Raw genomic sequence first — 14,242 nt, 5'->3', positions numbered from 1 at the left:
CGGGGTCACAGGAGAACGTCTCAGATGAGAAGCCACCAATGTAGGCTTTCAGAGCATGAGAGCTGTGATGGGTGATTGACCCGGTCATCTGGTGCTTATCAAGGATCCCACGGGTGTGAGACACCACTCAGGGGACTTGGGAATTACATTTTGACGAACAGCTGATAAAGGGCAGGTAAGCAAAATAGATCTCATGCAGAAGATGCCAGGAATATGATAATCCTGGAGCTCCCACCAGGTGAGGACACAGCTTGAAGATGGTGGGATAAAGGAGAAAACAACCCCTTAACAGGTTGAGTCTGCCACTGCCTTGATCTTGGAATCCCATCTTCTAGAACTGTAAGCAGTACATTTCTGTTGTTTTTCAAATTACCGAGCCAGTGGTGTTTTGTGATAGCAGCACAAAACAGATAAAAACTGTTAAGAGAGGCAGTGTTTCCTCATTAAAATTCTAGGCATAAGTAGCATTTAGTTTTGTTTAGTAAATGAGTGAATAGGTGACTACAAATGCCAGTCTCGAAACAAGACAGAGTTTAAATATAATGAAGCCATCCTAAAAAAGAAGAGTAAAATTGGAAGACTTACATCTCAAAACTTACAAACAAGACAAGGTGGTCTGGGCATAAGGAAAGACCTTGTGACCAGGGACAGAGTCTAGGATAGGAATCTCCCTTATAAGACTTGATGAGACAAAATGATCAAGTCTCTAAAGGAAAGACAGTCTTTTTAAAACAAGGAATACTGTACTGATTAAATAGCCTAATAAAATTAGCCTTAGAGCACAGATGAAAATGTAAAAAGGAAAATTCTATTAAAGCTTCTACACAGAACAGAACTTTACCTCCACAGCTCATGAAGCCATATACCACAAGAAAACTCAGAGAAGAAAACCTTGATAAATGAGATCATCAGACTTTAAAACATTTCCTCTGGGCATGGTGGCGCATGCCTTTAACCCTAGCACTTGGGCAGCAGAAGCAGGTGATCTCTTGAGTTCCAGGCCAGTGTGGTCTACATAGTGAGTTCTAAACCAGCCAGGGCTATGCACAGAGACTATGTCTCAAAGAAACAAAACAAACTTTAAAACTTTTCCTTGAAACACACTCTTATTTTGTTACTGTCCTGGTTTGCTTTCTGTTGCTATGATAAACATCGTGACCTGAAACAATGTTGGGAGGAAAGGGTCTCTTTCCGCTTACAGGTCATAATCCATCAGGAGAAAGCCAGGGCAGGGGCTCAAGGCAGGAACCAGGAGATAGGAACTGAAGCAGAGACCATGCGGGACACTGCTCACTGGCTTCTGGTTTGCTCAGCTTGCTTTCTTATACGACCCAGGACCGCCTGCCGAAGGGTGACACCGCCCACAAAGGACTGGGCTGCCCTCTGGCCATTTATCACCAAAGAAAATGCCCCACAGACTTGTCCACGAGCCAATCTGATGGAGGCAGTTCCTCAGTTGAGGTTCCCTCTGTTTCGTGTCGAGTTGACAAAAACAAGCACAATCACCAATTGCTTTCTGAGGATACAACAATGCTCTCAACAAGATGACATTTTTTAAAAGGTGAAAAGACAAGCTGGCCTCAACATAATTTTGAGGCCTTCCCTAGCTCCAAATCTCACAGAAATCACCTCCTAGCTCTACCCTTAGAGTCTGACCACGAGACCATAGTCTCTTCCTTCCTGTGTGTCTTTACTTTTCTCTCACTATCACTATGACCAAGGCAGCTTATGGAAGAAAGTTCCTTGGGAGCTTACGGTTTCAGGGGGTGAGTCCATGACAGTCATTGGTGGGGAGCCTGGCAGCAGGCAGGCACGGTGCTGGAGCAACAGGAGAGCTCCTGTTAGCTCAACAAGCATGAGGCAGGGAGAGAGCTAACTGGGAACAGCATCGGCTTTTGAAACTTCAAAGTTCAAGCCAGTGACGTCTTCTTCCAACAAGGCCACACCTCCCAATCCTTCCCAAACAGTTCTATCAAACCGAGGGCCAAGCATTCAAATATATGAGCCTACGGGGGCCATTCACGTTCAATGCCCCGCACCTTGTCTAGCCTGGCGCTGAGGATCAGCACAGAGCCGTGCTGCGTACCTGCTGGGCCTGTGCCCCGCTGCTGAGCTACCTCTCTATACCCTGATATCTTCACAACCACACGGCTCATTGTGTAAGGTATTAGGACTGGACTTACGTGTCTCGAGCCTCCAGAGAAAACAGTGCTGTGTGTTGGACTGGCTGGGAGAGTATCTTGCTTCAAAACAGGGCTGGGAGGGTCCTTGGGATCTTCTTGATGGCACAATTTGAGAATATCGGGCGTGCTGGCCTTCTAGAGAGGGTAAAAGCAAACATCATAGCCCATCACCCCACTCGACTGCGAGTCCAGCGAGCCCAGCCTTCACCTGTGAACTGATGCTTCCAACACACACAGTTCTAGTGGCTGAGGAGCAAGACATGTATTCGGATGAGTGTATACCCCACACACCAGCAGGGCCCCGAGACACAAGCATTAGGGATAGCCAGAAGAATTTGACGGGTGGGCTGCTTCGGACTCTAGACTATGTTAAGGAAGTTTAAATTCGGGCCTTAATAATGATTGTGGCATGTAAGCACATGAAATATAGTATTCATACTGAGAAACTTCACTTCCAATGTGCTCGTAAAGCAGGGAAATGCGCCTTTAAATTGTATTTATTCCTTTTTTTTTTTTTTCTTTTGCTAATGATTGGTATTTCTTCTATAATGTTACAGCTGTACTTCTCGGAGCTAACCACTGACCTCACAGGTGGTTTCCCATTCAAATTAGTTGAAGGAAAATAAAATTGATAAGCGAGGTTCCATGCTGAGACTTTGGCCACAGAGGACATCCGAGGGGTGGGGTCCACATGGTCGGCAATGTCTATTCACAGCCTTCCCTTCCTTGCTTGGATCCCTCAACTCCCACAACCCATCAAGCAGCCACTGGGCTGTGACTGCCTGGGAGGCAGCAGCGGAGGGACATGCCAAGGATGCACCGTGACACCGACATTCAGACTGTCAGGTGTGAGGCCTGAGGAAAGTTGGGATGTCCCTCATGGAGCACATCGCACCACAGGGGAAAAGACACAGCATGTCTCGTCACAGGAGCTGGAACGCTGGCCGGCCCCTTCTGACCACACTGTTTCCTGCCATCTCTCCACCCCAGTGTCCTCATGCGGCATGTGGCTAGCCTCCGGTCAGTGACGCCATCACACCAGCTTCATCTGCCTGGTCAGTGTACTTCTGGAGTTCCCTTCCTTGAACCCTTCTCCATCAGGCCTCGCAGGGAAAACTGAAGCAGCCTAGAAATTAGCAATGTCTAAACCTAGATTCTACGCCTGGCACCGTCTTTCCCTAGCCGTGAGCCGCTGGGTGTGTTGGTTGGCCTCCAAGTGAAGCTCAGGTTTTTTATCATGGTCACGGGAGACGTGGTTATCGTCTCCGATAACGTAGCAGCTAAGGTACCATCTGCCCAGGACAAAGTACTTTGGAAATGGACCTTACACTAGCTTCCACCTATCCCCCTGAAGAGAAGGGTTTGGATCCAGGGAAGACACTGTGAGCTGATACTTGTTTGCACTTAGGAACTTCAAAAGGCCTGAAGAGTAAATCTCAACCTTGAGACACAAGTCATTGGAAAACCACCAGCTCTGGCAGCTCCTTATCGCCCAGAGGCTCAGCAGAGATGCCTCGGAGCCTCTGAAGCTCATACCCAGTGAGGACTCCATGATGTGGGAGTCTGCATTTGAAGAGCCTGGGGGCTCTCCTCCAGCCACAGCGCACAGCCGGAGCAGTTACTCCAGAGCTCAGACGAGACCAGTTCAAACACAGCATTCCCACCTCCACTGTGAAACTGTGGGCACCGGCCCTAACCTAAGCCTTCGTGTCTCTCAGTGTAAAACAGAACTACATTTAATACCCATTTTGTAGGATTGGCAGCCCATGAAAAGCTCTGTGTACATTCAGCGTCTAGCACATCATAACAAATGCTGAAGTTTAGAGATTCTATCAGGGGACTTAGCAAAGTAGAGGCTGCATTGTCTCGCTGGCTGCATACAGGAACTCCACGCTGGGCAAACAGAGACTCCTACTGTTTTCGTCTTACCAAGGGACATCCTGGGCTCAGGTGAAGGGCAGCAGATGGAGGCAGGGCCTGAAATCTCTAGAGCAGGGGTTCTCAACCCTCCTAATGCTGTGACCCTTTTCAGTTCCTTGTGCTGTGTTGACCCCCCACCATAAGCTTGTTTTCGTTGTGACTCCATAACTGTAATTTTGCTACTGTTATGAATCGTAATATAAATATTTTTAGAGGTAGAGGTTTGCTAAAGGGGCTGAGACTCATAGGTTGAGAACCACCGCTGTAGAGCCTGTTCCAGAAGGAAAGTAGCTTAAGCTCACCATCATCTCAAAAAACAGACAGTCTGGGGCACCATGGATGGAGCCCACAGTCACAGAGGAGGGACATAGGTCCTGCAGGGCTCAACAGGCAGCCACATTGGCTTGCAAACAACAGGCACTGCCCTGCCAGCCAGGCCACCTGGGTTGGATTGGAACCCTGGTATCGACTCCAAACCTAGTACTCTCTGGAGTCCAGGCCCCTGCTTTTGACATAACCCACGAGGTAGAAAGCAGAGTGATGGCTTCCCTAACAGCTCCTCTTCCCCAGTGGTGAGCTTTCTTGCCTTAGATCACCCAGCAGGAGCCCCCCTCCTGTTTGCCCACACTTGTGTAGAGTTTATGTTTTTCATTTTCCACCAGGGGCCCAGGCAGAGTCTTTGCCTTGAATGGACATAGGAAGGCCTCCTGATCATGAGGGGAAACTTGCAGACCCAGAAAATGGCCAGTGAGCCAAAGACAAGCAGCCTTGGGAGCTGCTTAAAGTTCCCAAAGGGATCAGGTTAAAGCCTGCCCCTGATAGAAAAAATCTCCATGGTGATTTTGAATCGTTATTAGTCTCTCTCTCTCTCTCATCAGGGAAGGAGAGTCTCAGATTGTTTCTGAGGTTGGCTCCCAACTCCTTGATTCAGGCAAGCCTCTTGCCTCAACCTCCCAAATAACGAGGAATACAGGAATACAGGCACAAGCTATCGCTTCTGGCTTGGATCTTTCTTTTTTTAAAGATTTTATTTATTATGTATACAGTACTCTGCCTGCATATACACCTGAATGCCAGAAGAGGGCACCAGATCTCATTATAGATGGTTGTGAGCCACCATGTGGTTGCTGGGAATTGAACTCAGGACCTTTGGAAGTACAGTCAGTGCTCTTAACCTCTGAGCCCCCTGGCTTGGATCTCAAACTCTGTGCCTCCTTTGCTCAGGTGTACCCCCAAACAGACTATGTAGAATCAGGTTTTCCTGGCTGACTGACGTTTTCTATAAAAAGAAAAGTAAATGCAGAGGAAAACAAGCCAGAAAACTCAGGAAAGAGGACATGAAGGTGGTCAGGGCCGAGACCGGTAGACCTCAGTGCATACCCTGAAGGTGACGTTGACAGCAGTGTCTGACTGGCTCCGCCTCTCTGTGTGGCCCACACACTGCCTGGGGTCCATGGCGAGAAGATGCTTCTCGGAGGTCATGTCATTCTGGGACTTGGAGAGCTCTAGAAGACAAGGGATGACAGTCGGGAGCACAAAGCTTTGCAAAGACTCGAGGGAGCCCTCCTCTGGAGTCCCCACCAGCCACAAATCCTAGGGCCCAGAAAAGCAGGGAAAGATGGCCAGGCAAGGGCGGCAGGCCCACAGCCGAACAAAGGACACCAGGATGACCAGACACTGTGCTGAGGCAGGAAGAGGAAAGGCCGGAGCCTTCGGAGTCCTCACTGTCCCGTGCTCTGTGAGCGGTCACTGTGGAAAGGGACCCCCCAGCTTTCCAGGCCATCTGTATGATAAACCACCTGTCCAGACATAAGCAGCTTGCCTTCTAGGTGTTCCTGACAGACTGCTGACAAACTGCTTTCTCTTGTGACTACTGGAAGGGAGTAAGATTTGAAGTGGTCTAATAGTTGTTTTATGATGCCCTGGAAGAAAAAAATCACTTAAACTTTGGATCTCAGTATGATAATCGTGTCCAGGCTTTTGGCTTCTGTGGTCTATGCTGAATGAGGAGTTGTCTTGGGACACACATTAAAATGACTATGAACAAAGTATGAGGAAGGGAACCCCATGCCAGTGAAAGGCCCCTCAACCATCTTTATAGCCGTGTTCTCTAAAGATGAAATCTGAATTACCTTCTAAATATTTTCCCTTAACACTAAGAACAGGTGACATTAATTTTTAACTCCACATTTAACATTCAGCTTATTAAGATAGCTCATGAATATTAAAATTACTCGTGAGATCATTTACCAACTACACCATGTCTCTGAAGCCTAAGGTATAGCTCACTCCCAGCTACGGGCCTTGCAGCACCCCCCCCCCCCCCGGATCACACGAGCAGCATGTGTGCTGGGTCAGCCTTCTGGTACACACATGGAGATATCATTGGGAAGATCCCAGGCTTCCCAGCCTGCGGCTGTCCTAGACCCGCTTCCCAAGCCCGGAGCACTCAGTTTGCCAACCTTACTTTCTAGCTTTTCTCTGGGAGCCACGCCACCCCAACATTCTCAAGTCTATCCAGAAATATCTTGTGTGTGTGCACGGGGGAGGGGGCATCAGTTGATACCAGCAACCGGAAAAAGCTGGCATATGGTGGAGATCCTTGATGACAGCCACCTTAGCAGCTTGAATGTGAAAGGAACAAAAGATTGTCAAATCTGGTCACTGGGAGAAATTGTTTGCCATCAGTCTGTACACACTAGCCTGGGCTGTGCCTATTTGGTCCATTTCAAGGTAGAGGAAACTCTGAGAAGTTCGGGGTTCTGATAAGTAGGTTCTATGTCAGTATGATTGGTTGAATAGGGGTGGGGGGAGGGTGAAGGAGCAGAAAGAAAAACAAATTGCTCCCAGGGAAGAATCAACCCCTCCGCTGAAGGGGTCCAGAAGGAGGTGAATCTCTGAGCTCAAGGCTAGCCTGGTCTACAAAAGCGAGTCCAGGAACAGCCAAGGCTACACAGAGAAACCCTGTCTCAAAAAAACAAATGAACGAACAAATGAACAGAATCTCTGGTTTCTTCCAGCTGCCGTGGATGTCCACTCTGGATAGTTCTTCTCAAGCCCTGCGGTTCCAAACCAGCTTTGGCATCCTGGGCCACTGGTCCTCAAATGGCTCCAGGCCCTTTGCAAGCCTGCCCCTGGGGACCCCAGGCACTAATGTGAAAGGAGCAAACAGCTGTCCTGTCCACGTTCCCCCCTCTAAGGCTGGGCTCTCCTCTGTACCTGCTTCTGCAGGAAAACAGAACGACGAACACACACAGAGAATCAAAACGAGGACATGGGAATCAGCTCAGCAAATGCTAGCTGTCCATTCCCAGGGCGCAGACAGGTGGCTGTGGCTGTCCTAGTCTACAGCTGATGGCAGGCCAAGGACAGAGGCTGCGGGCTGCCCTTGACTTCCCTTCTCTGAGGACAGGTGGGGCCGTCACCCCATCCGAAGGTCAGCTCACGCTGTCTACCCAGACAAGTGTCAGGTGTCAGGGCAGGCGTGTAGACAAGATGACATCAGGTTCACTTCTGCACTTAGAGCTACCCTTGCCTGGAGGGCGAGTGTGATGTGACATGGGTGTGCAGCCTCTTGGGATTATAGTGACTGAGGGATCTCGGTGTTGGGATTAATTCTGAGGTGCTGATTCCATAGCAGTCTTGGCCTGAGGGGTGTGAACTAGAATGTCCAGAGAGAAGTCTTGCCTACGTTAAAGACCGTATGAGCCCCAGTGGCTAATTGCAATTAGTCTGTGATTGTTCAGAGTTTGAACACTGCAGGTTCAGAGCCAAATTATGTTAGGCTCTCTTTGGTACCCTTGATAGACATTTAACGCCAACCTCTACATGTGATCTAACGTTCATCCTTGTGGCTGTTAGGTAAATCCTTTCCCAGCTTCCATTGACCCAAAGGCTGAGAACACCATCAGATAACGCGTGAGGCCTATAACAGAGATTCCCCACTTTGCCACCACCCACCTGTCTATGTTCCCACCAACATTTGCAGTGTTTTCGACTTATGACTTTCCTTGTGTTGTTACTACATATTTTCATAAACTTTTACCACATCTGATTGTAGTGTTTGGGGTAACCTGGACCACTCATCTTTGGCTCTGGAACAAACTATCTCTTATATCCTTAAGAGCTGTGCTTTTGCATTGATAGAGAAATCACGTAAGCCACATGGACCTGGGCAGGGGTCTCATTTAGAGGCTGCCATGGGACCAGCACCAGCCATGTGGCGAATAGACAGCTGTCACAGCCGGGCTCCTGTCCAAAGAGGGGAAAATAGGCTCATGAGATTCAGTGATTTCCTCCTCCTCCTCCTGAAAGAGACCCAGGACAGCCCACTGCTTATCTGAAGAGCAGGGCTCTCATTTCAGCTGTCTGTGGAGAAGAGCTTGTGTGGAATACAGACAACTAATTTAAATTGTAGAGTTTGGCTCAGAGTCAACAACAAGGAGACTATCCACAGGCAACTACAGAAAGATGGCAGCAAATGGAAGATAAAAGAAGAGAGAGAGAGAGAGAGAGAGAGAGAGAGAGAGAGAGAAATGTGCGCCCAAAGTCCATTTGGACCAACGCTAACACTGCACAGAGCACGAGAAACAGAAACAGGTGAAAGCAGATCTGAAGAGAAGAACCACTGACAGAGATGGCGTGCCAAGCGACGGCAGGCCCGGGTTAACTGCACCACAGCTGGGGGATTCTACCACCCGCGGAAAAGTTTACCAGTGAGAAGAATGGACAAGTAGCAGACACTGGGTTCAGCCAGCTAGAAAGGCCCTGGTTTTGGATTCATTGCGAATTTTTTTGTGTGTGTGTCACATTTTCATTTCTCTGGAATCCTTTGTGCTGCTGAGCTGAGGTTTGGGCAAGACAAGCAGGAGTCAGGGTGAGGCTGATAGAGTGAAATGGCGCCTGCCCTCCACAAGGAGGTGGAGGCTGCACCATTGACCCACGGCTTTCCCATCTGAGGCTGCCTGGGCTGGTCTCTACAGGGCAGGGTAGAAGAACACATCCCAAGTGTCACTTACTTTTCATCTGGGTAGTGACAGATAGAAACAAGTTTTCCAAGGACTTATTAAATCCTTTAAAGTGACCGAGTTCCTGTAACTAAAACAGAAACGGGAGAGTGCACTGTTAGATTGCCACCCCTCTTTCCCCCATGTCTCCAGGCTGCCAGTCTCTAAACCCTGCAGGCGAGAAGGGGTGGGAAAGTGTGTGGGTGTGTCTAGGGGATAGGGCACAGCCCCCAGGAAGTAGGCATCCCTGGCACTCAACCATCACTCTCTGGGTTTTGCAGCCTCATTAAAGGAGTTCACAAGATAACTACCCCCTAGACATAATGACTGACTTTTCACTGGCTCAAAGATGGTACTCAGTTAATTACTGCTTGTTTGACCTCCTTTCTCTTCTAGCCCTGCCCAAACCTTGTATAGAAGGAACAGAATGCAGGTGACATGGGGGTTGGAGGTATTAGGGAAACAAAGAGCTCTCACTCCCAAAAGAGAACGCAGAAAAGGGGAAAACAGTAACTTTGTCTAGGTCTATCTATGTATCACCTACCTACCTACCCATTTATCTATCCCCCTATCTACCTATCCATCCATTCATCCATCCAACGACCATCAATCTAGCCATCCACCCACCCATCCATCCAGTTTCCACTTGTCTATCCACTGCCTCCTCAACATTCTATGTACCATCCACTCACCCACCACTCCATCCATCCATCCATCCATCCAGAGACCATCTGTCCATCTACACACTCACTGACTACCGATTTGGTCACCTTCTCACTATCCACTCATTTGCTTTCATCCATCAACCCATACAACTATCTACCCACCCAACAGTCCATTTATCTACCCTTCCAGTGTCCATCCATTCCCCCAAAACATGTTCTCAGAACAGTCACAGGAGAAAACAGAATTGGATTGTAAGCTTCACTCCAGGGTGTCTGGGAACTTGAAAAAGAATGAACATGCTTTTGTCTCTCAAACAGACATGGCATTATATCCATGTAAGACACAGCTGTTCCCTCTAACACATGGATTGATGAAGATAATCAAAGCCATGCAATTTCACAGCACTTCAGTTTCCAAGTGCACCCAGACACTATCCTGTGACCTGGACACAGGTCAGACAAAGAGTTATTTCCACTTCATGCAGCTACATTCTTTGGACATAAATGGTTCTGGTCCCCCTAGAGCCTGCAAAGACTGAGATACAGTTCTCATCTCTCGGGCACACCACACACACACACACACACACACACACACACACAACCTGCCCTACACACATGCCAGACCCACACACATTTGAAAGCACAGTTGAGAGTTGGAGATGAAAGCTGGCGACAAGACTCAGGACAAGATGTCTCAGGGCAGAAGCAGAAGGAGCCAGCAGTGACTGCAGATGGTCCCTGGCCACAAAATGAAAAGGAAATTGCTTTTCCACCTTCGTCTCTAGCTAAGTCAGATATGCATGCTCCAAGGCTGTTGGGCTAACTCTCCAGCATCAGCATCAGCAGCATCCATCTCCAGCCTTCCTGCCCTGCCCCCCACCCAGGGACCCTTGGACCAATAAGTTACCCTGCTGGGGCTGCGGCTGCACTGGCTCTCACTGAGAGGTGGTGGCGTTGGAGGAACCACAGAGATTTTGCTGCCAAGGAGAAACACAAGAGTAATGGGTTAGAACTCCTCATGTGTGCACTAATCATTCAAGCTCTAGCTTTGTTTCTATCAAGTTTCCTTTTAACGGAAATGCCAGCTGAGTGGTGGTGGTGCCCATCTTTAATCCCAGCACTCAGGGAGGCAGAGGCAGGTGGATCTGTGTGAGTTCGAGGCCAGCCTGGTCTACAACGTGAGTTCCAGGATAGCTAGGGCTACACAGAGAAACCTTGTCTCAAAAAACCAAAAAAGAAAAAGGAAGAAAGAAAGAAAGAAAGGAAGGAAGGAAGGAAGGAAGGAAGGAAGGAAGGAAGGAAGGAAGGAAGGAAGGAAATGCAGCAGCAGGACTGCTTGATCTCGCTTCCCTGTGTGCTGGGGTCTGGGTATGGACATGAGCCTGTCACTGTCTGCAGTCTAGTCATTCACTGAGTTCTCCAGCACATTCTGAAGCCACGAGGGTACCTTGGCACCCCCACTGAACTGTTCTTGAACCCAGACTTCATATGTGGAATCCTATTCAGACTCTTGCATTCTTAGTGCGAACCACACCAGCAGAAGAGCCAAAGGAAAAACCAAAAAATTAAATACTTTGAGAAATACTGGGAGCATGAGCTAAAAGAGGTAAGAACAAATGGGGGCAGGGAAAACAAGAAAAGTAACAAGTGGATGTGGTCCCGACCCTGTAATCTCAGTGCTGGTAGGCTGCAGCAGGAAGACTGTCAGGACTTCAGGGCCAGCCTGGACTAAATAGTGATGACCAAACCATAGGCCACATGGCAAGACCCTAGGCAAGGAGGAGGAAGAGGAGAAAGGGAGGGGAGGGAGGTTAAAGGGAGAGAAGGGAGGAGGGGAGAGATGAAGGAGCAGGAAGAGGAGGAGGAGGAGCAGCAGGAGGAAGAGGTTCTAAGTTTTGAGATTGGATACATTTCACCATAAGCCAAAAAATGTAGCACCCATGGGAACTCTCAGCGATGGTCTCTAAACTCAGGAGATGGGGGGTGGGGGGTGACTCCAGCTACTTCAAGGCTGCAAGCAACAGCCAATGGGTGGGTGTTGTTGTTGTTTGTTTTTTTTTTTTTTTTTTAATTCCACAAACATATTAGGTATATGCCTGGCACCAGAGAAGATGCCAGAGGAAGAAGGGAACTAGAAGCAGCTGCTTGGTGCAGAGTGTCATCAGACACACAGTCAAAACCATACTTCATTCTTTGCAGCATCTCAGAAGAATTTGAGGGGAAAAAATGTTGTGAGTAAAAATGGGATAGCTAGAAGGTTCCTTATGAAAACCTCCAAGTTTCTTTCAACCTTTTCCAGGAGCTTTATAATTGAAAAAGCTGCGTCTCAGAGCAGTGACCTCAGAAGGCCGGGGTATGTAAGCTCTTTCAGGGTGTCCTCTGAGCTCCTGCTGACATGGAACGCTCTGTCCTCCCACACTCACCTCAGCCTCTGATAAGATTGCAGTAGCTTCGCCCCAGCGGTCTCCCGTTTGCCTGGGGGAGGAACAAGTCAAGGTCAGTCAATACTGTGAATATACTGTACTGGACGCAAACACAGGGATCCATGTATTCAGATTACTTTAACATCACGTCTTCTTATAAAAAAGAGATCCTTTGGGGTGACAGAAATGCTCCAAAGTCAGATCGTGAAGGACGGGTGACGTGGCTCAGCAGGTGAAGGCACTCGCCACCAAACCTGCCAAGCTGAGCTTCAGCCCCCAGGTCCGCATGCCGCAGGGAGAGCTAGAGTCCTGCAAGTTGTTTTCTGATCTCTACCCGTGTGCCTGGCCCAGTCATGAATGTGCACACATGCTCGCTCTGTTTGTCTCTATAAATGTCGGGGTGGAAGGAGCACTGACTAATCTTCCAGGGGAACCAGATTTGATTCCCAGGCCCACATGGCAACCCCCAACCATTGGTAACTCCAATTCCAGGGGCTTCAGTGCCCTCTTCTGGCCTCTGTGGGCACGCATGTGGAACACAGACTGAACACCCATACCCAGAAAATAAAAGAATAAACATGAAAATATAGATGGTGGGGATTACTGTGCAGCTTTCCATCTACTGGACAATCACTGTCTTGTTTATAGCCCCGCCACACACACACACACACACACACACACACACACACACACACGCACCACAAGCCGTCGGATCTGGGAATGACTGCTTCTATTAGAAGTTAACGTTGAATTAGATTTTGTAAATCTTGGAAATTTGAAACAATCCCCAAGTTCCCCAGTTCCTTCCCCCAGGGAACACGAATAATTGAATGTATCCCTCAGAGGGCCCCTTGTGATGAAGACTTAAGGTAATCCCTTTAAAAATGTAATCTCCTTACGTCTGAATCACAGTGACTAATAGTTTCCTAAATCAGACTGCACCTGCCACAGTAGCCTTTTTTTGCTTCTTGATGTACTAACTCTCCAAAAGAAAATTCTGCCGGTCCGCAGTCCGGGGACCACAGTGGTTCTTGGCTACCAGCATGAGCGTGGCTGGGCTGCACCGTGGTAGTGGACTTTCGGCTCAAGACCTTGAAAGCCTCCACACAGCACCACTCACCAGGCCCTGGCTCTGGGAGGACAAGATGGCGCTTGTGTTGTTTGGAAGATTTTAATTCATATCACAGATTTGGGTAGCGGTGCTACTTAAGGACACACTGACCGAGTGGGATGTTGAGAATGCCAGGATAGGCAAGGGGACCTCCAGGACAGACAGACAGCATCTAGAGTTAAGTCCTGATATCAAAGCAGGATGTAGCCCCAGTTCCGGGTCCTTAGTCAGGCTTGCCCAGAAGGAGCAGGAACCCTTAAAATCATATCTAAGGGATTTTTGTCTTGTTTTGAGACAGGGTCTCATGTAGCCCAGGCTAGCCCTGATCTCACTACACAGTCGGAGGAGGCCTTTGAACTTCAAATCCTGGTGTTTCTACCTCCAGGCTGTGCTCATAGGTGTGCACCACCGCCCCTGATTTTCTTAGTGTGAGGGCTCAGACCCAAGGTCATACCCCAGCCCCAAAGTCTCCTTGCTCTGTATATTTTTGGGCTCCATAACGGGAAGCAAGCTGGGAGCATCCCCACTTGCTGGTGTACTAAGTGGCCCTTCTCCCAAAGGCTGGATGCCAGGCTAGTAAAACCAGAGTCCCTCACCTACGAGAGCTGCCTTGGCGGCAACGTCTGGGCAGGCAATGAGGGAGAGACGGCGTCACCGCCCGGTGATGGAAGGCACTGAGTCCGAGGAAAACAAGGAAGGGGGAAGAAAGGGAGACAAGACCTGACAGCACTGCAGATCCGTCAGGACCCCAGGGCAGAGACACAATGGACAGTGAGCTCTGAGCACCCACTTCACGGCCCATTTACCTTCCCTTACTCCCTCTCACCCTTAGACATCTGTAACACCTGGCCCTGAGGCACAACCCCCAAGGCCACTGTTCTCCACCCCCGCACCCCCAAATCTGATGCTATCTTCTGTCACTCAAAGCCTAAGT

General features: G+C 48.9%; 1 protein-coding gene across 2 annotated transcripts in view; it reads right to left on the bottom strand.

Annotated features, from left to right (window-relative positions):
* Sytl3 (synaptotagmin like 3) overlaps positions 1-14,242 on the bottom strand; it is a 54,873-nt gene that overhangs the window by 18,068 nt on the left and 22,563 nt on the right. The window contains exons 4-8 of one of the 2 annotated variants that reach the window (XM_055615945.1): positions 12,198-12,249; positions 10,682-10,751; positions 9,122-9,200; positions 5,484-5,608; positions 2,184-2,318 (exon numbers count right to left, since the gene is read on the bottom strand). In XM_055615945.1, coding sequence (XP_055471920.1) covers positions 2,184-2,318; positions 5,484-5,608; positions 9,122-9,200; positions 10,682-10,751; positions 12,198-12,249 — 461 coding nt within the window. The remainder of the gene's footprint in view (positions 1-2,183; positions 2,319-5,483; positions 5,609-9,121; positions 9,201-10,681; positions 10,752-12,197; positions 12,250-14,242) is intronic. The other variant, XM_055615946.1, reaches the window with a different exon arrangement.

This window comes from Psammomys obesus, unplaced genomic scaffold (genome assembly GCF_907164565.1).
Source record: "Psammomys obesus unplaced genomic scaffold, mPsaObe1.curated_primary_1811, whole genome shotgun sequence".
Taxonomy (NCBI): Eukaryota; Metazoa; Chordata; class Mammalia; order Rodentia; family Muridae; genus Psammomys; species Psammomys obesus.
The sequence above is the reverse complement of the archived record's forward strand: the minus strand, read 5'-3'. Positions and strand labels throughout refer to the sequence as shown.